Source organism: Argiope bruennichi, chromosome X2 (genome assembly GCF_947563725.1).
Source record: "Argiope bruennichi chromosome X2, qqArgBrue1.1, whole genome shotgun sequence".
Taxonomy (NCBI): domain Eukaryota; kingdom Metazoa; phylum Arthropoda; class Arachnida; order Araneae; family Araneidae; genus Argiope; species Argiope bruennichi.
The window spans coordinates 126,767,136-126,793,062 of record NC_079163.1 but is presented as its reverse complement, the minus strand read 5'-3'; the positions used below and the strand labels follow the sequence as shown (position 1 = coordinate 126,793,062).

General features: G+C 29.6%; 1 protein-coding gene across 2 annotated transcripts in view; it reads right to left on the bottom strand.

The window, feature by feature from the left end:
- The window catches only part of LOC129960650 (kyphoscoliosis peptidase-like), a 96,582-nt gene extending 72,882 nt beyond the window's left edge, over window positions 1-23,700 (bottom strand). For both annotated transcript variants that reach the window (XM_056074198.1, XM_056074199.1), the window contains exon 1: window positions 23,564-23,700. In XM_056074198.1, coding sequence (XP_055930173.1) covers window positions 23,564-23,569 — 6 coding nt within the window. In that variant the 5' untranslated portion in view covers window positions 23,570-23,700. The remainder of the gene's footprint in view (window positions 1-23,563) is intronic.
- Window positions 23,701-25,927: the final 2,227 nt, after the last annotated feature.

Genomic DNA, 25,927 nt, shown 5'->3' with positions numbered 1-25,927 from the left:
AGGACACATTTACTACCTTATAAAGATAATTCATTCTATTATAAAATTGTAAAGTATACCGAATGGGGGGGGGGGGTACTTTGAGTACAAGGATCAGAAATTTAAATATAAATAAGCAAGTTCTCGAATTCTTAAGATGGCGCACTCAGGATTTTGCGATTGATTAACTATAACTAACTATTGATTAATATATATATATATATATATATATATTTTACCTCAGAAGTTTCTGACTTTTGGTATAAAAAATTCTGAAGTGATCACTTTACAGGGAAACCATTAAAAAAATAGTGACTCAGTGAGGTATTATTTTTATGAGCGATCTTAAATAAAATATTAATTGAAACACCATAATAAAAATGCATGCAAATTATATAAATTTAATTCATTGAAGATAAATGAATAAAAAAAATTGATAAAAATAGTTCTTAAACGCACAATGTTATTAATGTATTAAAAAGCAAAATTTTTTATTTCGTTATTTTCTACTTTAATTTTTTAATTCTGAATTATTTTCTTTATTTAAATATATCTGCTTCTACCCTTACTGTAAAAAATAATCAACTGAAAAAACAAAACAAACTTTAGATGGGATTGTATAATTTTATTTGTCTATAATATAATATATTTTAACTTTGTCACAGATGTTATATAGATGTTATATTCAAATATATGTCTACTTTTTGTTAAAATTATTTACTTTTTATTGAAATGACTGCTATTTAAATTATCAAATTTCATTTAACTATAATTATTGTTAAATTATTTTTTAAAAGCCCTTACTATTTATTTATTAACAATCTGTTATTTTTTAGTACTGTTAAATATTAAAAATAAAGTATTAAGGCCATTTTCAGATTAAAAATGGTCGTTTTCCCCTGCTGCAACCAACTTCTAACCTGATTTGCCAAAATTCAAATTTTCGGATAAATTTTTATCAGGGTCCAGCAGTCTCGAATGTGCTCAATACAGTAAAAACAAGGTCCATGTTAAATGTAAAAATTTATACATAATTACATTCATTATGTATAATTAAGGTATACATAATTAAGTGATACCTAATTGGAAGCCCTGCTATCAATTTTGACGTGACAAATTCAGTTGTAGAATGGAACCCCTCACCAATTTGGTCTAAATCAATTTGAGATTAAAACTTCATCGTCGGGCATTTCGTAGAATAGAGAAAAAATAAATGGATAAAATTATTAGCCATCAAACGTTACCAATCTGGGGCATATATCCTATTAACTCAGGAGAAATGTGAATCGTTCCCAGATATCCAGGGTTCATTTTTCTGTACTGTGTTAACACAAATTAGGAATGGATGCTTTCTACTTTTAAGGAAAAAATTGCAAAATTATGTTCTAATATCAAAGACTTATTCTTGTAGATATTACCATAATTTAAATTATTATTATCTAAGAGTTAAAGTAGGACAAAAAGATACAAATAAATTTAGATTTATTAAACGATTTTCAAGCGTTGAATAAAAAAAATTATTTAGAAGTAAATTAAATTATATATTTCATGGTTGATTTGAAAAATACTTAATTGTTCTCAACAAAGAAATAGACCCCCTGAATTAAGTAAAAGAAAAGGATTCATCAGAGGATTACACATTTACAATGTTTTATTTATGTGAAATAATAACATCATTATTCGTTTGCAGCATGATAGATATGATAATGTCAAGCAGGACGCAGTGTTAAGGGGAAAAAAGGCTTTTTACTACTTATATTAAGTGTTCAAAGGACTTTCCGTCTTTAGTGTTATACGCTTTACAGGCTGTTATTCTTGTAAATGGATAATTGTACGTATGTAATTCAATATCTGTACGACTATAATTTGAATTCTATCAAATCTGTGTTATATGGATTATCTAGTGTATTCTTTTCTTTAATAAATCCATTGACAAAGAGCTCCCTATAGGAGTATTATCAGAACTTCTCCATTCTCCTAAAAAGTGATTTGTCTATGTTTGTCTGACCTACCCACAAAGTTTATCCATGATTTTAGAAACATCTTGCATAGCACTCTTAAATTCATTTGAGAATTTAACTACAATGTATTTTAATTCATTTATTACATAATTTTCCGTGATTTTCTTCGAAAACTCGTGAGGAATTTTTCGAATCACAAAGATATCTAAAGATAAAGATGAAAGAAAATATATTTCATGACAAAAATACTTTTTATTTTATACATGAAGTTAAAATGCATTAGAAATTAATCTTTAAATACTGTTTTAAATTTGACTTGTTTTATTTATAAAAATGACAGTTTGCAATCACATTTTCACTCACTTTCTAATGTAATTAAATCCTGAAATTTTTGCATAATTGTTTGTTCTTGATGACAATAACATTAGAATATTTTTATAACTTAATTATAAGCTAGTTAATTAATTTAATTAAATTCTGATTCCATACGTGTGTCGTCATCCGGTAATCAATTTGAGAAAATTCATAAGATTTCGTAATATTTATATTATTGATTTATGCTATATATTGCATATTATGAGGTGGAAAACAATCAGAATAAAACATTTTTTTAATTCTCTAATGAAGTTCTAAACAGTTTTTTTTTATTTTTTTATTCAATTGATTTTTTAAATTTTATGAAAAACTTTGCTTAAAAATTCTGTGAAAACCATAACTGACTTCTTATATATGCAGTATCTTTCACATATGTTAGGTTTTTGAATAAAAAACATCTCGTAAGGAGTGTTAGGGGAAATCTTTCGCCTCAAAAGAGCAGTTTAAGCCAAAAAGCATTCGGCGGGAACTTCTTACATAGAAATTGAATTTCAGAGAAGAGTTGAGCCAAAACTAAACTATTCAAATGTTTTCACGTGAGTGTGTTTAAAATTCAATCCTTGAAGACATCACCTAGCGATGGTTTTGCCTCAGTAAAAAGAGAAGGGAAAAAAAAGGGGATTTTTCAAATAATTTTGAAGAAAGAGAGGAGATGGCTCTACGTAAAAGTTTTTAAATAGTTTTGATTAGTTTGTGAAAAAAAATAAAGCAACTTAGAGAGAGTACGAAAATAGACAAATTCTTGATACTCTTTTTTATTTAAAAAATAAGTTATAATGAAGCATGTTCATTAAATTTACATCGAGTGTCTAAGGAATTTAATCGAGGGTGAGATATTTTTCACAATTATTATTCCAATCTTGATATTTGAACTAATAATGAAAATTAATTTTAAAAAACATCATTTTATTAGTGTTATAAGAAGCAAAAAATATGGACATCAAAATAAAATTATAAAAGCATTTTGGTCTGATAGAAATACTCTAAGTCATATGAAATTCTAATCAAACCTATAATATATTTCGAATTTCAATATATTATAATTTAATATCTTTAATATATTTAAATACGTTTTCCAGCCGTTTTGAGCAATTTACTGTTTCCTCCAGATTTAGTTTAAACTAGTTGCCTTTGGATAGTAAGCTTATTTGCCTAGTTTATAAACTTATTAATATGTCACACTATTAATATGGAATGTATTTAAAAAAAGTTATTTTTTACCTGTTTTATTTATTTATTCAGTAAGATGGGAAAACATGAATTTAAGTGAATCAATTCTACCACAAATTATTGCACGTGTAAATTAAAAAGCGTTATATACTACAAAATAAAACCGGAAAGGACTTGCAATGAATTAATTTAAGAAGGAAGCAACTTTTTAATCTTAATTTTAACGCATAGCATATGATTGAACATTTTGTTGGACGAGTTAGATTCTCGTCATAACATTACAACATTGTTAGAGATTGTGTATCAAATTAAATTTTTAAAAAAATATGAAAAAGAAGAAAGAGATTGCCTGGAAATGAAGCTGATATCATTACAATGTTGAGTTTTAAGATAGTACATTTTTGAGTTTTAAAATAATGCAAACTCATTTTTTGAAAAAATAGTTTTGAAAGAAATGATGGTCAATTTCCATAGATAAGACACAGTGATTATCTTCTTTTGTGGCGGTAAGCATATCCATATCCACGACTCACGCTTGATATTTGGATCATCTATATAATTAGATAACCCCTTTCTTTCGTATGTCTTAAATGAAACAGAGACGGGGTAATCTAATTAGACAAATTTTTCATAACAATTAGGCAACAGCTGTGAACCACTGGAGAGATATACGGAGGTTAATGTATTAAGCCTATTTTCATGTTCGATTAGAATTTCTGTTTGATACCTAGTTGTCATCTTGATTACTTTTTACTTCTTCTTTCCTCTAACTGAGTGGAGATTACAGTGGGTTTATTCCGAGCATTTCTTATATTACAATGCTGCTCCATTAATTAGCTAAGCTAATGACGGAATTAAGCGCATCTGTAAAAACTTTTAATGCGTCCTAAAGGCTTGTAAGGTGTTTGACTTTGCCATTAAACAATAAATAACAAGAACGAGCTCTGTGCCATGCATATTAGCGTTATATAAAAAGAGATAGAATTGTGTAAATAATTTTCCATAAATTACGTTTCCTCCAGCTTAATTCAACTATTTTCCTATCTCTCTTAAAAAGTGTAAATGCAGAAAAATATTGCACTATGAAACCTTAAAATAAATTATTTCTTAAATCCACTCATTTGGAACACATTTTTTTTAAAAAAATTAATCGATTTAACCATCCATTAAGTTTGAAAATATTAAAATTTCATTGAGAATGATCTATTATTTGCGAAAAATTGATTACGAAATTCCATGTCCACAGAAACATCTAAAAAAAGCAAATGAAAATGTTTTGTAAATTTTAAAGAAAAAATTTGAATAATATTGTAAAATAAATTAAATTAAATTTGGAACTAAAATGTTTTGCAATATCGTGTAATATCTATTTTCTGTTTATATAGGCATATTCTCTGAGAAATATTTTGGCTGCGTTTTAACATTGTTGCATAGAGAATCACGAGGATTCACAATCATTGAGGTTGAATATATTAGGAAAAAAAGTAAGTCGTTCTGTATGAGAATGAATGAGAAAAATTATTTCACTACAAAAAAAGCATCGGGACTTCGAAAGCACATGTACAGGAACAAAAAACAGTTGTTGTTTGCAAAAATTATGTTAAATATATATGATTACAGTTACAGTAAAAATGCGATAAACCTATCCAAAACACCAAATTGGTTAAATTAAAAAATAAAAGTTCTAAAAATTAAGGTTTAATCAATGCACTAAAGTGAATATTTTTTTACTAAAAATTTGGAGGTCAAAGCAAAAATCATAAAAGGGCAAGGCACTGTTATAAATTAAATAAATTGGATTTATATCCATATTCTTAATATATTTGAACTTTTAATGTTTGTGATGTCCAGTAAGCTTCGTTATTCAGCGTCCCTTGGTTTTAATTAAAACTAAATGAAATTAAGCAATCAAATGATGATTAAGTCCTGTTGATATAGAAATATTGAAACGTTTTAAGAATATACAAATGTGCAGAATTTCAGAACCCTAACATATCAAGAAATGAATAAAGATTTGATTACAAAATTTCATTTTGTCAGATATGAAATAAATCAAGTTTAATTAAAGCATGTAACAAAGTTCGAAAAAAAAAAGAAAGCTAAAAAAAAAAAAAATCTTATCGAATACTATATTCTTCCTTTTAAATGATACAGTTCAGTCATATTCATAAAATTTTCACAAATTCTTATTCCGAGAATGCGTTTAAAAATACAGGTAAATAAAAATAGCAAATATCCCTGAAAATATCCGAATTCCTAGTCATATGTTAAAATTAGAATGGCGCAGACAGTCATCCATGTGCGAAGTACATATATGGATATCTGAAATGCAATCTATTTTGTTCAGCACTGCTGAAGTGATTCCAAAGAGCTGTCAACAGCCCGTAATTTAATTTTCCTTGAACGCGTTACAATTAAACAAAACAAATAGGACGAAAACGGGTCTTTCTTCATCGAAAATAGAATACTAAATTTTCTTTAATTACAAAAAATAATATTTTGAGAGTTTTATTTAAACAACTACTGCAAGAATGCAAAAATTTGAACTTTGTCCAAGTTAAGAACAATGAAACAAAAATTCAAAGAGGACGCTTTGAATGGAGATGAAGCACCTCCGGTTTTGTAATTTAAGCAAACACACATTGTTATTTCTTTATACTATAACGATGATGAATTTTTAACGAGTTGAATATCTTCATATCCATATGTTGGTGATACATAAAATATAGTATGCATTGACATGATTGCTACTAGTAAGATACAATGAATTTTGACTGATTTGAAACTGCTGGAACAACAGTGAAAATTCTAGTTAACCAAAAATTAGAATTAAAAATTATAGATCTAAATTGTAAAAATGAGTATAGCAAGATTATATTAATACCTTTAACTTAAAAATAAAAGTAAAGAATTAATATTTGTGAATTTCAATGAAACGTTAATAAATAAATTAGTAATGATTACATTTTTAAAGTTTTGCTAATTTATAAATTATATTTAACTAGGAGCTAACAACTCCAGATCACTAATCCCCAAGAATCGTGCTGTGATTTTTTTTGAATCACTACGAGATATCAGCTCGCTTTGTTCGTTCACAATAGTGTTATGCATTTTTTCTAGCAATAGAAAAATTATAAATACATTCATTACTAAAAGTAAATTTTAATTATTTCAAATTGCATGTACTGCTAATATGGTTTTTTTTATCAATTACTAAAAAGTAAATCATGAATTTATAAAATCAATTTCCGGTGGTAGGGATATATATATATATATATATATATATATATATATATATATATATATATATATATATATATATATATATATATATATATATATATATATATATATATATATATATATATATATATATATATATATATATATATATATATATATATATATATATATATATATATATATATATATATATGAATGGAGAAAGCAGAAATATCTAATTCTACGATGCTTAAAAGCTACCATTGAATTTACTTATTTCCCCCCGTTTTGATAAGATATATTTCATCAAAATTGATTAGCAGAATATCAATAGCATTGAAATAATCTCCGAGATGGAGAGTATTAATGAGATTAATTTAGTCATGTCAATCAAAATCGATGAACTACATCTTATCACATAAAGATACCATAATACAAGGTTAGCAAGGAATAATTTACCCATTGCAGAGGGCTCGAAAATGCGTTCTATTGGTCCAAATAAAATAAAATTTGAACTACAGATTATTAAGATGATGCGCTTTACATTTATTAATTAAAATATTTAGTACAAAAATTCATCAATAGATGAAGCTATAACACAAATGGCATTTCTATTCATATATTGAAAATGTGAAACATAATTTGCGTTAGAGCCCATGTCTATTACCATTTTTCTTTGTATAAAAAGAAGGCGGATTCTGCACGAACATTAGTTTCTTCTGCGGCTCTGAAGGAATTTCGTCGTATGAAGCAGATACGAAGAGGTCCGATTTCTACAGGTGCCCTACGAAAGATGATACAGAAATTTGAAAAAAAAAAAAAAAAAAAAAAACTGGGCAACTTGGCATTCTTCTAGGTAGAGGACGAAAAAAAATCCCGTCTTCCAGCGTCAAAAATGTTGCGACCGCGCTCGTTGAAGCCAGCAATCAGTCGCCGCATAATAGTGTGAGTTTGCCAGTTGTTTCCCGTGTTCTGGATATATCGTATTCAACTATACAAAAAATCGTATGGTAGATCTTGCATTTTTTTCCATACAAAATCAAATCTGTGCACCTGTTTCAGGACGGGGACTTAGAGGTTAGTAAAACTTTTGTACTTCAGTTCCTTGTTTGAATGTTGGTTGACTCAACTTGGTCATGGAACATTCTGCAGAGTGATGAGGCCCACTTTTGCCTCAATAGACAAGTTAACACCCACAGCTGTCGAATTTGAGCAGAAAAAAACCTTCACGTTATCCAGGAACAACTCTTGCATCCTGAAAAAGTGATAGTATGGTGTGGTTTTACAGCTACCTTTATCATTGGACCGTATTTCTTTGAAGAAATAATTTCAAATGGAATCCAAACTTGTTCCGTCACAGGACAACAGTATTGTAAGGGATTTTGTAATCATTCCAATTCTTGTACAGCGTGGATGCCTTCAAGACATCATTTTCAAGCAGGATGGAACACCACATTTCCCCATAACATGGCCTCCTCCCTCACCGGACAACACACCTTGCGACTTTTGATTGTGGGGTTATTTGAAGGACAATATCAACCGTCAAAGGCATCATCTCAACCAGATCTGAAGGACAACATTCAGCACACTATTCTTAATATTTCGGCAGACTCACTCCGGTCATCTATAGAAAATATGGTTCTCCGATTAGAGCATATTGTTGAAAATGAAAGAGGACATATTGAGCAATTTTAATTTTACTTTATTTAACAATTATAAACCCTATTAAATGGTTTTATGCGTATTACAATGCCACCTAAAGGTGAATGTTTGTACTAATGTTTTATTTAATAAATGTAAAGCGCATCATCTCAATAATTTATAGTTCAGATTTTATCTCATTTGGATCAATAGAACGCATTTTAGAACGCTCTGAAGTGGGTAACGTATTTCTTGTTAACCCTGCATTTGAAATTATACTGAACAATAATGACGGAGCAGTCTAAGTGGTTAGCTATATTTCAAAGTGCTGAAATTAATTGGCGATGCTCCTGTAGCTCAGGAACTTCGTTTCGCATTACGCCTCTATTTCGTTGATTGCGATTGGGTCTTCTTATTAATGATTCTTAAACACTTTCATTTGCTCTGACTTTTTGTTTTGGATAATTTCGGTTCATATTTCGACTAAATTCATTTTTTTTTGTATTATCCAACTCTACCCAAACAAACAAACAACAAAAACAAAACAGCGTTTCCTCAGATTTTCTCAACTAGGCAAGCATGTAAACAATCTGAACATGCGAGTGGTTTACAAATAGTGATTTAAAAATGCAGCCTGATAAGCGTTTTATATATATAAACGATATATATGGATAAAAAAGTAGAAACAGTATATAGAATTTTAAATACAACCGTCATAGAATAAAACTTCGAAGTAACAACGTGCTGTAGTGCAATGTGCAGTGTTGAATACGACAGCAGTTTAAGTTCAGATCAGTTTAATTTATTTATGTTAATATTTTGTTTTAAAGCAACACTAGAACTGTTTTGGGTGGTTCTCATGGTCAGATGAGAAAGAAGGCACCTGAGCTGGCATCCTTTATCCAAAATTTCACAACCCTTTCAGAGTTTCAGAGAAAGAAAAAAATGTCAACAAACCGAAATACGAAAAATGAACACAGTATGTGTTATAATCGAAAAGAATATTATTAACTATCAAAAAGAAGTGAAAACCATCTATTGTTAACCTTTAATATGCATAATCTCAACTAAAAGTTTTGTTATCAATAAGAAAAACACGGTATTTTATGTCATAGATTGAAATTTTTTTTTATTTGTTCCTTTATTTTAAACTGTTAATTCAATTTACTTCTAATCTATTCAAATTTTAACAGATAAGGAATAAATATTAAATTTTTAAAAAATTTATTACATTGTATAAAAATAAAATCCTAAAGTGAATGAATGGTCCTAAAACTTAATCACTTGCCATCCCTTATAACACATTGATAGGATGTACTTATTTGTAAAAAAAAATATATTAAAAATATCAAAGTTTGGCCTTTTTTAGTTCAGTTTTCGAAACAATCAATATAATTTGGAATTACCGATGTTATTTTAACAACACGTCTATAGAAAATCTACGGAAGTAGAGAAAAAAAATCGAAATAAAAGAATTCCAATTAGCTAAATCCTACTGTGCTAAAATTTTAACTAAATATTATTTTATTTCCTGTTCTTAGTGATTTATCGACTGTTTTCTGTGGCCATGAATAAAGAGAACGAAAATCAGACTTTTTTCATGGTATTCAAAGTGCTAAACAGCGGCTATTTTTACAATGGTTAATGGCAAAAAACACATTGCACTATGACAATCTTTTTGGCACAAACAGTTTACCTTAAGGGTTTTAAGAAGGGTAAAATAGAAACGCTCCAAGACGCAAAATAATGTTACCATCTAAGAATAAGTCTCTACTCTTTAGTGGCAATCGATTGGATAGAGAAGACAAAATTACATTCGTTGCATTATAATGCTTACTTTAAAAACAAAGAATTATCTATGTAGATTTGATTTGTTTACAATAAGTGCAATATACGAATTACAAAATAATATAAGTTTATGGACTCGTATATAATATGTCCTCACTCGTGTATAATATAAAATCAAAAATATGCACGCATCCTTGCTCCAGAGGTAATATGTTGGTCGAAAAATTTTTTCAAAACAAACACAGATCTTCTTTGGATTCTAACTTATTTAATTTGATCTTTAAAATGCACACTGTTTATCATCCTACCTTATAGTTGAACAAAAGTGTGAGATGCTTGACCAAAGAGTTTGCGTTTTAAACCTTCATGCAATCAACAGTGCAATAGCTAATGCAAATGTACAAATATGTAAAATTATACTTCACACAAATAACATAGCAACAATACAAATATCATCTCTGTTGTTTCAAAATGTGGCGCGTTAACAACCACTCATCAACAACATTTGATATATTGATGAAATAGCTAAAGCTACCTATGACATTTGTTTTTTATCTGCTATTTGTGTTCTATCAGTTAACTATCAATTGTTCTACAGATATTTCGAATACCTAAGAGTGTGCAGGATTTAAAGACTTTTCTCGACAACACAAATCTTTGTATAACAGTGTCAATATATCTCACAAAAAGCCAGTCACGATATGCGCCGTTAAATTTTTTTATTAGTTTGATTTTAATTTTTTAAATTAAATGAAATTAATTAATTTATTTTGCCAAGGTCATCAAGAAGAACGTTGACGTTGTATATAAAATTAAAGTTTTGCGATACTCTGACATGTGTTTTTACATCCTGAAACTTTTATTGCCACCCATCATCCCTTTCGTTTGAACGTGAAAATTTAACTTTTCTTCGCTTTCATTTAAATTTGACTAGGGAGCATTTACATTCAGACATCGGGAAGTTTATACACTTTTCAAATAATCCAAAATGTCATTAAGCACTATGAACTGAATTTATTGACTATAAAGAAACTGAATTTTATTTCTCATTCTCCGATCTAAACTCTTTAACTTTTCTGTTCAAATTGGAACAACTGACATCTCACTTTTCTTTTTGGGCTGTTAAAAAGTTTGTTTCGACATATTCTCTTATTGGAGAAATGCTTCAAAAAGTTCTACACACATTTCGAAAATTTCAGATTGGCCATGATGATCCAGCTGAACAAGTGTTTTTTAATGTTGCAGGATGTCCAAAATACCATTGTGTTCGAAAATATTCTGGAATGCTCCTAAGTGTTCTAGAATTTTAACCTTTTTACAGTTTAAAAGTTATAAACTCTTATTTCTTCGAGAAGATAGTCATTTAGGATCACTCGGATCCATAGAGTAAATGTTTGCTAAAACATTTCACGGATTACAAATGGCTTTAACCCGTAACTGGAGCCGAGAGTAAAAATGACTCCGCCTTGTTCATTAGCTCTGATTATCCCGTGGTATTTTGTCCTTGAATAGAATCATTTCCTCAGTACCTTCAAGTTTATTCGTTAAGCAGTATGTTGGCAAAAGTCTAAGTATGAACACATACGTGTAACATCCTTTGGTTGGTATGGTGTGGAAGTTTGGAGAGGAAATGTTATCTCTGATGTTATCTTCGTGATATGATTACGGCTCCAAAGTTATGAGACCCAACTCATAATAGAATTCATGTAAGCTCAACACAGGGTGCCAATGAAACTAAAATACACCAGTTCTTTAGCAGAAAAGGAAGCACACTTTATATAAGGAAGCACGAGAAATATAAATTTGCAGTTTCTTCTTTATATAACTTAAACGTTCCAGTTTTTCAAGCACTTTCTTTCTCCATTAATTTTTTGATTATATTTCCTTTTTAAATCACTTCCCAAAGCGTAAAATGAATGGCAGGAAGCCGTTGTTTCCACCTTACTTTCACTATGAATGGAAAGTGGAAAAATATCACCCCATAAAAGAATACATTATTCTTAAGTGAAAGCGTTTGGATTGATTTACAATGTTTTAGCTCTTAACCTTCCTGTCGCAGGCAGTACCGTAATAATGTTCTGTATTTACTTTGAAAAATGTATACATGATGCTAATTTTATGGACAACGTTATTATCGAATCTCAGTAAGTTTTTAAACTATACACTTTACACAAGCTTTATTTATAGTAGAATTCATTCATAAAATATTTTATAAAACGCTTTAGCGAGGAAAGAGCATTTAGTAAATGCAATTTCTAGGAAACAAGTAACTTTTAAAATATAAATTATTTCTGTGTTTTTATTTATTTTTGCCGGGGTTTTATCAACTTGACGCGACTTTGGAATAAACGTTTGGATCATTCTAACCAATTGTTCATTCATTTCCTGATGTGTTAAAGTTCTAAAATTCTATCATTTGTTGATTTCTGTTGAATATAAAATATTTTAATATTTTCAAAAAAAATTGCAATTTATGCCAATTTTATTAAATTTGAATTCAAAACAAGAGGCAACATGTGGTAGGGAATTTGAGAAAAATGGATTACCAGATTCCATGATAATTACAAAAAGGAATTATCCAATTCAATCTAAATGTAATTTTAAGAATAAAATGTATAAAATACTTTCGTCACGCATTTGGTGCTAGAAGCAAAATTCATAATAGCGTCTAAGACTCAAAATAATCAAGAAATTAAAGGCAAATTATTATAAAAAGTGATTAGCTGACCAGAAATTAAAAGTTTGTTTAGAACATTCATATCGATGACTCATCTTTTACGATTTTTGCCTTTATCTCCACATCTTTGATAAAAAAAGATTATTTTTACATTTTAGTACATAAATAAATTTATTTTATTTTATTTTTATTAAATAGATAAAAGTGCAATTTTCCCATCCACTCATGTTATTTCAGTTCAAACCCTAATTAAGTTTCCAAAACTCTGCAATATATTTTCAGCGTCGCAATAATTCTCTGTCGCTAACAGTAAAATTAAAAGTGACGATAGCAAATGAATTTAGTACAACGAATAAAAAAGGAAAATATCTGTATTCAGGTTATGAAAATCATGTCCATCTGTCAGTGTGTTATTTAAGAAGTTTAACTAATGAATTTTAGGAAGTTTAATTTAATTTATTTATATTTATATTTTGAAACAAGGCCAAGTTTATTTGGGGGTGGATCTTGTAATCTGAGTCTCATGATGGAATAAGGTAAGCAACTATAACTTTAAGATCATTTAAATAATGTTGTGTATTTGATGTGGAAGCCAAATCACAACCGCTGTAGGTAATGATTTTTCTTTGTTCTCCTCAGGCTACCAGCGTCAAAATTTAATAGTTTAAAATAAAAATTTAAGGAATACTGATCAGTATCAGGTACAAGAGATAGGACTGCTCTTCTGAGTAACAAAATTTAGCAGAAATATGTTGGTAACAAGAACTCTGAAAACACAAAATTGCACAACTGCACATAACAAAAACAATCAGCCAATAAAAACGAATAATCTATAAAAAAACAGAAAACAGACAGAATAAATAAAAAATACTTACAAAAAACAAAACAAAACGTGAAAAGTGAAAAAAGAGACCTCAATCAAATCCTCAATTTTTTAATGTATAGAGAGTTGAATTTTCCATAAACTATCACAGTAAACTGCGATTTAATCAGGATTCAGGTTTTACATTTAGTTATTAATTCACTATGAAGTGAAAGTAACAGAAAATGCTGAAGAGTTTATTAAAAGGTTTTATGAGAAAGACAAAAATTGCTTTTAATATATATGTGTGTGTGCGAGTAAAATGAGAGGACAATTTAAAAAAATATTATAAAAGCCAAAAAAAAAAATATGAAAAGATAAAAAGGAGGTGTAAAAGTAAGTAGTCATTTAAACGCACAAATATACAACCAAAATAAATACGGTAATAAAATACAAAACCTTGGCGGCAAAAAATAAGAGTGGAGAAAAAACCATGTATCTTGAACAGGTAAAGTAAGTAATTCAAAAGTTTAAAGTAAAGTGAAAAAAATATTGATTTGCAGCAAGTTCAAATATTCGATTTTGAAGAAAAGTTTTTAGGGAAAAGTTTCGCTTTGAGAAAAGTGAATCGCAGTTCATTTTGCAGTGAAGTTCTATAAATGAAGCAAGGGAACTAAATTACTGCCTTTGATGGATTGACGAAGGGATGAAAATACAAGGAGAGCTCTTTATTCGAGGTTGATTTTAATTTCTCTTCCAAAAAGAGATTAAGAAGGCTGAAAATAAGATATCATCTTTTAGAAGAAGCTGTAAATGTGAAAATAAGCAAACATTTTAGGATTGGATCCAAACACTGATCTCCACTCAATGGGTGGAACAGAAAAAATGCATACATTTTATTGAATTAAATGGGGTCGGGACGGAAAAGACAGGGTTCGTTAAGGAATAGATTAAGCATATCGTGGAACTTCCCTCTTGATATTTTATTAATGGATATACTGCGGAACCAGAAAGGTTTATATTGCTCGCTGAGTAGTGCCAAATGATAAGAAGCTGTGATCAGACATTTCATGGGATAATGGATGGTGTCTATTCCCCCACAAGAACAATATGGGATTTCTACAAGGTTGAATCTATGGAGATATGATGGAAAAGGCCCATGCCCTGTGAAAAATAATATTTTGTTTCGTATCCAATTGAGGGATGGTACAATTACTTTAGGAATGATATAGTAAACGAGCCTTCCAATATCTCCGTCATCCTAAGCCATTCACCAGGTGGCCATCTTTTAACTCATGAGTGTTTTGATGAAGGATTTTGGTAACTCTAGTAGTGTTTCAGGTAAAATAACAATTTCTACAACCTCCTTAGCCATTCTGTATGCTTCTTCATTTCTGGTGAAGCCAAATGGGCTTTGATCCGCGACAATTTGATGTGAAGAAAGAGGTATGGTAACCTGAAGATTTTCCTATTAATACTACTGTGGGTTTTTGGATTGTCTTCTGTCTTAGTTGTCCACTATAATAGTTATTTCTTCTGTTGGGAGGATTAATATGTGCTCCACTAGTTTGTGAAGCGCGAGAATTTTCGCCTGGTGTTTTTTGAAGAGAGCATGGTAGACCTTGTGGGTGATGTTATTCAGAATACAGGCCGTTGCTCCTACTTTATCTCTGATTTCGACCTGCCGGTGTCAATTCGGAGTTTTTTGGTGATATTGCCACCGTCTTCAAGGAATATTTGATTTGAATTTTGATGTTTCAACAGGTGTGTTGACCAACCAGAAGCGTTTTCTTCAATTTCCTTTGGCATAATGGTTATGTCATTTGACAGAATGGGAAATCTAAGTTTACACACTGTAGCATTGTATGCGTCTCTTTGGAGTAATTAGTGCAAAGGTGGAATACCCATTATCACTTGCAGAGCTGTTGAGGAGGTAGTCCCTTAGGCTCCTGAAATAGCAATAAGTAATGGACGCTGCATTATCGAGAATTTTCTTGAAATACATACTATTGGTCTAAACACCAGATGACTGCCCCATACGCCAGTACTCGTTCGATTATGTTTTAATATTTCAGGGATATTATCCAGAGCTTACAAAAAATCTTCAAAACGTTTTAAAAAAGTTACATCACTTTAGTAGATCGCTTTAGCTTGCGTTCTTTTATCCCTTTCACCTTACCAGCGAGTGGTTGAGAGCAATACAACGGAATATTTCTTATCATGTACAATAATTTCCCTTGTAACTCAAGTCATTTTTTTTGTGCAGTGAGGTATAACTAAATGCTGTCTTTTTTGTCTTTAAAGAGAAGAAAGCATGAAAGCAATACAACTGGATATTTTTCACGAGCTGTAATTTTCTATGCTAGTCAATTTTCTATGCTAGTCATTTTTTGTGTGTGGTGACATACAACGTCGATTGTCTGGCTGCTTTTACGATTTTCGCCAGAAAGGTTACTGTGCATAAAATAAAGCTTCACAAAATCATGTACTGACATAGATGAATATCGTTCAACTAATTTTATGACATTCTGCAATCATCTGGTGACTACTTTCAATCTAAATTTCTTGGTTTGTGTATCGTCTTTGTTTTCATTATTTTCCTTCTTCTCTCCATCTTTCTCCTTTCCCAATGAATATTCGATTATTTCATTGCCATGTACAGAGATTCTGATGGCAACAGAATTCTCTATTTCCCCCGAAACCTGCCCCTCGTTTCTAAACGTTGGCTGCCATGTGATTCACCTGTCATTCACGCCTGCTATTTAATTAGATGACTTTTTCTCTACTACAATTAAGAGATATCAAGGAAGGAAAGGTGTCATAAGTTAAGAAGGTGAACGCGTTAATAAACAGCTCCATAATCTTTTATCTCATAACCCTACATTTAAGAATTAAGTTTCTGCTTCAAAATATATGTCTGAAAATATTATTCACTATTTGGATGAAGGAATGAATTTTTGTAGTAGATAATACTCATAACATTTCTCCTCTCTTCAATATAAACTGGAAATCATAGACTTAATATTTGTGTTTCAGAAAAATAATTGTTTTTGAGTGAATAAAAATAAAATAAGAAACTTCTAGAAAATCAGATACCGGTAATGAGGAGCACTGAGATGTTGGAGTATTAAGGCAATTTGAGTCAGCGTTTCCAAAGTGAAAAGAAGGCCATTTTCTTCTTGTTTTTCAATCCTTTGCCCTTTTTTTATTCTTTAACTTTTCAAGAGTTTTTCAACGAATAGATTCTCACTTTTCCTTGGCTTGTGGTATCCATCAGCGTTATACTTTTTCCGATATGCGTTTATCGAGATTCATCTACTGTAAGAGCGAGATTGATGGGTGCAAAAGAGAGAATGTGTGTTAAAATGCCAAGATTTTAGAAGTGTCATTGAAATAGCAAAATTAATTAAAATCCTTTTCATATTTTTAAGTAATCAACAAAATTTAATAACTGTAAAATTATTTTGAAAAATAATGTTTAATATTTTACTTTTCATTGTAATTTTATTCGAAACGCAGTTCAATTTAACTTCGTTAATACGAAAATTTTTAATTGGAATTCATTGGCAGGCCCAGTATTGTCTGTGGCCCCTTGAATTTCCTACTAACATATTACATAAATGTTTTCGATTAGAATTAATTCGGTTAATTCGAAATAAAAATTAAAAACTGCAAAGAATTTTCTCTCCTGATTTTTTTTAGTCAGTAAAATATTTCAGCATTTCCTTGTACCCTTAGTAGTTACATGAGATATAGTTTTATAAAGTCTAATCAAATGAGAACTTAATAACGCACTCAATAAAAGTGAAATAAAAAATTTCGCTTTTCATAAAATATTTGAAAATACAATAGATTATATAGAAATTGTATACTGTTATTATATAGGTATATAAAATGCAATATATAGTATTTGTTTATTAAAATTACATATAGATAATATTATTTGCAAAAATTTGTTATCTATTACTCTTATCACTTTATTCCTTAAAATTATTTACGATTTATTTAATAAATAGTATTATTTATTAAAACTGTCGAATTCTAAAATTAAGTCTTAGTTAGTAAATGAAGTCAATTTTTGGTTCAAGTTTAAGTGTTCAGTTAAATTCATTGGTCATTCAACAAGCGGTGAGTAGTTAGTTCCGTCTGAATTTCACAGTTAAAAGTTCTCCATACTAAATTTAATATAAGTAAGTATGAATAACGTTTCTCCGATAGCTTTTATTGATTACGAATAATTTGATGAACCCCTTTAGGATCTCAACTTTAATTCAAATTTAATTTCGATGATGTAAAATTCGATGATTTCCATTTTACATAATATGAAGCTATATGACGCGAAGGAAATTTTTTTATATTCATCGCAAGAATTGTCTTCACTTTAGAGAAAATTCACTTTTTCTTTTTACTTACTATTAACTATAATATGTTATATATTTTATTCCAGGGTTAACTATGATATCACTCTAGCATTAGAAACATTATTATAACTTTTTGATCCGTAAAGATCTGATATCCCAAGTTTATTTTTGGAATTTTAAAAATAAAAATATTTTAATATTATGAAATATTTAATCACAAGATTTAGCTTTTTCTTATTTGTTCATGACCCCGAGTTATTGATGAATTACCAAGTTGTAGACTTTCCTGAATCAGAAGAAGCGATTTTTAGAGTTATGTTTTTTTATTGGTTTGTGAGCACAAATATTGAAAACGGAACAAGCTCGATGGTTTGCACAATAGCAGAAGAGGACCTGTCCATATAGCTGAGCACATCATCATTCCGGTCACTGAACAGTTTGGTAGGCGAATACGGAAATCTTATTTTAAGCAGAATGTTTGCAGATAAATTAGAAGAAATAAATATTTATGGAAGCTACAAACATATATAACAAAAAAAATGAATGAAAAGATTGTAACAGTTTAAATTTTCTGCTCTTTAACAGAGAAAGAAGAAATATCTGGAATAATAATAAATACATCTATACTATGAATTGAATAATATCACCTGCATTTGGTATCCCAAAATGGTAAATAAAAAGCAATAAAGAATCTATTCTAATTAGAAAAATTAATTTCTTAATAGTTACAAAGAATAAAAACTCTTTTCATAATATATACATAAATGGAACTGAAAGGGGTGAATTTTCAGTGGTGTTTTTCCTTGATCATTGAATGCGAGACACTTGATGTTCGAGGCTGGAAGAGATCTCTATCTTTTCATAAATTTAATATGAAATTTTTTGGAAGGTTGAAGTTGTTGTCCAATCATTTCAGCCCCTTTTGTTTGAGGTCTGGTGCAGATTTCTTCATGTACCATGAGACTGTTATAACGCACTTCGTAGCACAGTGATGTACAGTGCCAATCTCACCTCAGCTGCATTTATCACTGATAGAGAGGGTGAGCCTGTTAAAATAAACAAGGAAAGGGCCATGTTCAGAGAAGAAAGTAATATCCTCTCTTATCCAGTTGGTAGGACAAAGGCTAACTGAGGGCAGAATATTAAAAATTATTCTTAACTGCATTATTGTTACTCCAAGGTCTTTACCATTCCTCAAGCATGTTTTTGAGGAGGAGGTCTTTTAAAAGTAGTTTAAGAAGTTTTGTTATTGTCCATTTTGCCTTGTGTTTCTTGTCAGATGGTTTAATTTTTCATCATTTTTGTTGCATACATAAGCTTCTACCAATGAGACATATAATTTTGGATTTCAAAGGAGGTTGCTAAAATTGTTTCTAATTTTAAATTTAAATTTTGGTCTTAGAATTAGATACCATGATATTTTCTCTATTACCCACATGTATTCTATTTTAAAGGCTCTATTGTTTGAAAATTGAAGTGCATATATAAATGCTTCATGAAGTAGAATAGGTTCAGCTTGAAGAACGGAATTATTTCCATTCAGTTTGGAAGACCACTGGTGGACAAGTTGTCATTGATCAAAAGGTAGAACGTGGCTCCAACTCCACGTTCTGTTTCTCTGTTTGAACTATTTGAAGCTTTTGGGTGGGTTATGCTTAATCCTTCATCTTCCAAAGAGATTTCATTGAGATGGAAGTACTCAGGCGGGTCAGTAGACCGACCAATTACCTTCCTCTCCCGGTCTTCTGGTTGGATATCTGTTATGAAAAGGTAAGAGGGATTCTCGTGCGATGAATAGTATTTGGCCGAGTATGACTTGCAATGTTGCAGCTGGAGTTGGTCGATATTCTTCAGAAATGTATATTAAGAATGGACTCTTAATGAAAGATAGTTTCTTCTTCATTATGTGTGTTGGGTTAAGACATCACGCTGATGATCCATAGGCTAGCATTCTCTCAGACACTGTTTTATATAAACTTTTTCTGTGTTTCTATCGACGCGCTGATTATGATTTCGTTTATTTAATAATATTTTGACATGCATAGCATGAATATAGTATTTATTAAATATAAATAAGTGTTTATCATTGAATTCTGAAGGAGAAAATTCATGATGGTTTTTCAAACGAGTGATAATTAGTGCTCCGGAGCACTAATTAGTGCCGCTATTGTATTCCAAAAGAATGTTAAAATCTGCATTCTTCTGGAATGCGGATTTTTTTTTTTTTCGATATCGAAGGAAAGAAGATCCAAAGTGGGAAAGAAAATTCTGTTATAAAAATCAATGCCAATTACTATTTTATAAATCATTTTTATGATTAATGATAAAAATTTTGAAAAAAAAAAAGGATTTTTTTTGGTATTGATTAAATTAAAATTATTATTTTTAGGCCCGAAGTCTTTTTGAGAGGCACTTTTAAAAAGCATAAATAAAAGACATGAAAACTGTTTAGGCACTGTACACTGTACAGGCATGATAATTCTTGAAAAAAAAAAAAAAAAAAAAGGATATTTTTTCTTCATTTGTAAAACAATTTTCACAAATTAAAAATTAGCGCATACGTAACGACACAGCTTATTCATTATATGAGTAAGAAACTTTAATAAAAACTACTTCATTCGCCTTTAACCCTTGTTTTTCGGATACTTTTAAAACATTTTACTTAGTAGTATGTGTTGAATATTGTTAGCAAAATAAAAAGTGATATCGATTTGTAAATATTGAAATATTATAAGCATAACAAGAATTTGATATCAAGATTCTGATACATTTCCATATTTAAAAATACATTTAATAAAAAAAACTTGTTTGAGAATTACGACTGTTTGTCAGGTCCTCAAAAATACAACTAGCTAGAACGCTGAAATTTGTTATACGATCTTAACTTCAAAACTATAGATTTCTGTCAAAATCTGGACGAAATTCGTCTATAGAAAGTTTGCCTGTCTGACGCTTCTTGTGTATGTGAACACTATAATTCAAGAACACAAAAAGCTAGAACAATGAAATATAGCGTATAGTTTTATCATTAGAATTCTACATCTGTATCAAATTTTGGACATTCTAACTTAGATGTATAAGGATCATCTCAAAATCCAATGACTAAGATAAATGAAATTTTAGATAAATGAAATAGGATATACAAATTGCTTACTCGGTTTACCTTACTGTACAAAAAACACGTCATATTATTTCAGTATACGAGGAAAAGCATAGGAAGAACCCTCCCCCTCGATCTGTAAAAATGGTGCGTATTTTCAATTGTTATTTATGTGCAATGTATGCAAATATTTTTATTATGGATTTACTTTAAATTTAAATACAAAGCCAAAACAACTGCATTCATTAAATTCTATGGAATAAATGACATCTAATGACAAAATGATTCATACTTGCATGAACTTGACGAATTTAAAATTTAAAAGTAAGAATCGTTTTATCTCTGATGTATTACTCAAAACTAACGAAAACAAACATTCTGAATTTTAAATTTCCTCATTTACCTATTTTAAAAGTAATAAAGTATAAAACATTTCATTTCATATCAATCTATATCATTTTTTTATTTAAGTATTTATTAAATGCTTGAATTGCGAAATAAGAAATTAGTTGTAACTGTCAAAAGCAATTCATTCCAACTATCTAAAATTTTAAGAAATTTGTTTTAGAATTTATTCTAATAGACCGAATAGAGGGGGGAAATGTCCTCCGTTCGATAAATCCATTGGAATCTATGTGATCCTAAAATATTCAGTATTTAAATAGTTTATTGACATAATTTTATTTCAATCAATGTAAAATGCGATATCCAATGTAATAAAAGCGTCTATCATTGATGAGAAACTGTATCTTCATAGATTTTGGCGGCAATGAGAGGAATGAAGATTGTAAATTCATATTCAGATAAGGATATCATCAGAATGAATGAAGTCAAATAATTCACCACAAATTCATACTCATTTATAGAAATTAATCAGAATTCCTGAAATCATAAAAGAGATATTTATCTATTTATATGTACAAATGTGTTAAGATATTTTTTGTCACAGAAAACTCACCTATTTTTTTTATGAAAACACGATTAAAAAATTGAAAAACGAATACACAATGGCAGCTTTAGAAATAAGCAATATTGGTCATATTATTCTTGATTTCATTTCAACAGTTGAATAGTATATTCATAGATTTAATAAAAGCAACAGAATAAGTGGGGACTTAACATTCATAGTTTATAAAAACTGAAAAAATGCGTTTGTAAAAGTTGAAAGAGAAATACGAACGCCATTACAGACTTTGATCAAATGATTTCGATCTTATCATATTTGATTTAAAATAAAATAGTTCAGAGAATCATTTTTATAAGACCGTATCTTCATAGATTTATTGAACAAAACAAGAAGAACGGAGACATTGAATTCATACATTGGTTTATAAAAATTTCAAAATACTGCTATAAAAATTGGAATATGAATACATGTAAAAATAATTTATAACTAAGCGATTTTTGTTATATAATTTTTGATTCAAAATAAAGTAGCTAAGTAAATTATTTGTAAGCGATTGCATCTTCATGGATTTATGCTATACAAAAAGAGAAACGGAATTTTTAGCCACATACATTGACTCATAAAAACTGCAAAAACTGAGAAACAAATACAAATATTATAGCAGGTTTTTGAAAGAAAAATTTCGATCATATTCTTCTAGATTTCAATTGAAATTGTTTAGAAAATTGGGTTTTATTTTTCATCTTGTTTTTTTTTTAATTCCTTTACTTGCAACCAAGTGAGATTTAAAATAATTACAAATGTCTTGCGGTAGACGAGTGAAAAGTGCGTCAGAAAAAAGCATGCGCAGTAGAAACGTGAGGCTATGACACATGGTTTTTAAAAATCTTATTTTCCTTTATTTACCGGAAGTTTTTCAATCATAAAATATATTTTTTATTTGTATTTAAGAATTTTTGTTCTTTAAATTTTTAAGTGAATAGAGATTCTGACAAATTACAAAAACAAATCATTGCAGTTTTGTTTTTAATGAATAAAAAAGATAAATTAATTCGTCATACAATCAAAAAACAGTTACTAATCACAGTATTTTGCTTGAAATATTAATTACACTCGCTTTTAATTAATTAAATTCTATTGAAAGAATCAATTTTATGCATGTGAAAATAGGTATTTCAATTTTTTTTGTTAATTATTCTATGCATGTGAAAATAGGTATTTCTAATGTTTTGTTAATTATTCTATTTTCCTGTCTTTATATACACGTTTAATGAATTACCAGCTTAGATCATTTATTTTATTTTAATGAAAAAGCAGTTGTACAAACTAAACTATACGGTATTTCTAAGAAGCATTTCTAATTATTTTTAATTCCCTTGACCACTTCTCTTTGTATAAATGTTTAATAAATTATCGGCTTAAAAAATTTCTTTTATTTTGAATTTTAAAAACTGATCAAGTAAAACTATGATGCATTCCACCAAATTTTCCAATAGCGGAACCACGTTTGTAGGGTCAATTATAACGGCCCGTCCGTTACACCCGGAAGTAAAAGTTGTGTGCAAATTTATCCCACTTACCTTCATAACCTGGATCTACTCCTAAGTAAATAGTCCCAGGCAGTGTCAGATTTAAGTGCCAAGTGATGTTGTATCCCAGCAGCAATGTGTCCCGAGTAGAGAAACGGATGATCTCATTGTGTTTGTCTAGATAAGTCGGCGCGCTGTGTTGGAGAGCACGCGACTCTGCCAACCTCGTATTGACGCGGTCTCACTTCCAGCGAATGAATCGAAACGATAGAGAAAGTCGCCAAATCCTTCGCCAGATGAAAACGCTCCCCAAGATTTATTGGCGGAATAAAAAGAACCGGTTCACTGTTTTTTCACCGCCCATTTTCTTTTCATTGGAGTCAATGGAACGACGAACAAAGGCCTGATTTACTTAAGCATTTAAAAGGAATCCTTTTCATTCTTTGTAAACGACAGAAATTAAAATTAGATAGCGAGAAAAGTAATTGGTGGAAAAGAACCATTGTTATCTTTTAAAATTTCTAAAATAGAGTTTAATAATATGATTATGAATGCAAAGTTTTGTTGTAATAGGGAAAAAAGGTTAAAAAATTATGGTTGAGTATATTTATAGCGTATCTAATAGTAACAATGACAACGGACTCATTTTTCCTTTTTCGAATCCGAAAGACACATGTGTTTGTGTTCATGTCTGTCTGCCTATAAACACGATAGCTCAAAAAGAAAGATCATTGAAATGGATATTCGAATATATTTAAATACATTTAGATTCCTATCAAATTTTGAATGAAACTCACACACACTCATTTTTGTATGTCTGTCTGTCGAATAAAAGTGAACACGATCATTTAAAACGTTAAGAGCTTGACGTGTAAAATATGACGCACAATTTTAAATGAAAAGTGTAGATGAATACCAAAATTTGAAAGAAATTTGTCCACAGATTGACCATCGGTTCGAGAGGAGAGTAGTTAAATATAATGTAATTTTGTGACGAAATTGAAGTTTATATTAAATTTTGTATTCAATTAGCCGGCAAAAAAACGTTCAAAATGCATATTAGGTTTTCTTCATTCTATTAGAAGCATAAAAAGTTTTGCGTGGGATTCTGAAAATAAAACTTGAGCAATCGTGGAGTTTATAGCCCTGATAGCAATTTTCATTGAGAGGGAGAGAAGAATAACTGCTTGATTAAGAAGTGTGTAAGAAAGTTTCGGGGAAAACTCTCCAGCTAATTCAAATTTAAATTAAACTTAAATTGAATTTGTACAAATTCATTTTTGTCCATACAACTGGTACTTGTTTTCTCGTTATTATCATTATATTTCGCAAACATTAGCTTTGTTAGATCCAAATGTAAACATGAAAAGAAAAATGTGTAGCATAACAGACAATATAATTATTGAGTTTGTACGTGAGAAAAAGCCTTAACAAAGAATCAGGGGTAAAACACACTCACTTATATATATATATAATTGTGTGGTAAAAATTAATAAATTAAAAACGAAAGTAAAATGAAATGAAATACATTAATATATTGCAATATAAATTAAAAAGAAGCAAACTTTCGCCCAATTACGAATTAAAAGTGAGCGGTATTTGTTTAGCAAGCACATAATAAATTGAAATAGGGTTGAGGCTTACTCAATCTTTATTCTGAAGTTAATAAAAATTACAAAAATTGCACACATAGACACACGCAAACACAAAATTAATTAACAAAAATTCTTTTAAGAAACTAGTGAAATAAAACGCTATAATAGGCACTAAAATGTTATAGATTTATCCAAACTTAGCGATTTTATTATACAATTACGCATTGAAAATGAAAAGTGTCTTCTTAGCATACATATAATAAATTGTAACATTACAAACGGAGGACTCCAGGATTGAGACACGATTTCCTTTAAGATCTCCTCTATTTATGGACCAACAGAATGATTATTTTAAGACTAAATTTGACGTGGTAGGTCAAACATCAACCAGATGGTGTGGTATGAAAGATAAGAACAATGGGCGCCCTCTCAGGTTGCGGCTTTATTATATGATCGCTGTTCAAAAGAGCTTTTCCCTAATAGTGCAGTAGCATTAAAACTCAAACTGAATTAAACACTCTATCCGCGTGATAATTCACAAAAGGCGCGACATTGATGGATGGAGCTCTGAAATAGAATCTTCACACCAAATTGAATATTTTTGCTTTTTTTAAAAAAATCTATCAATAGGAAATATATTTATCTGTCCGTACGAACACGAGAGTTCAAAAACGCAATTAGTTACATGAATGAATTTCACTAAATGTTCTTGACACCAAAACTGCAGATATTTGTCTTATTTACTGAACGTAATCAGTCTGAAAGAAGCGGTAAAAGATAAATTCTGGTGTGATGTGGAATTTTAGAAAATAAGTGCTAG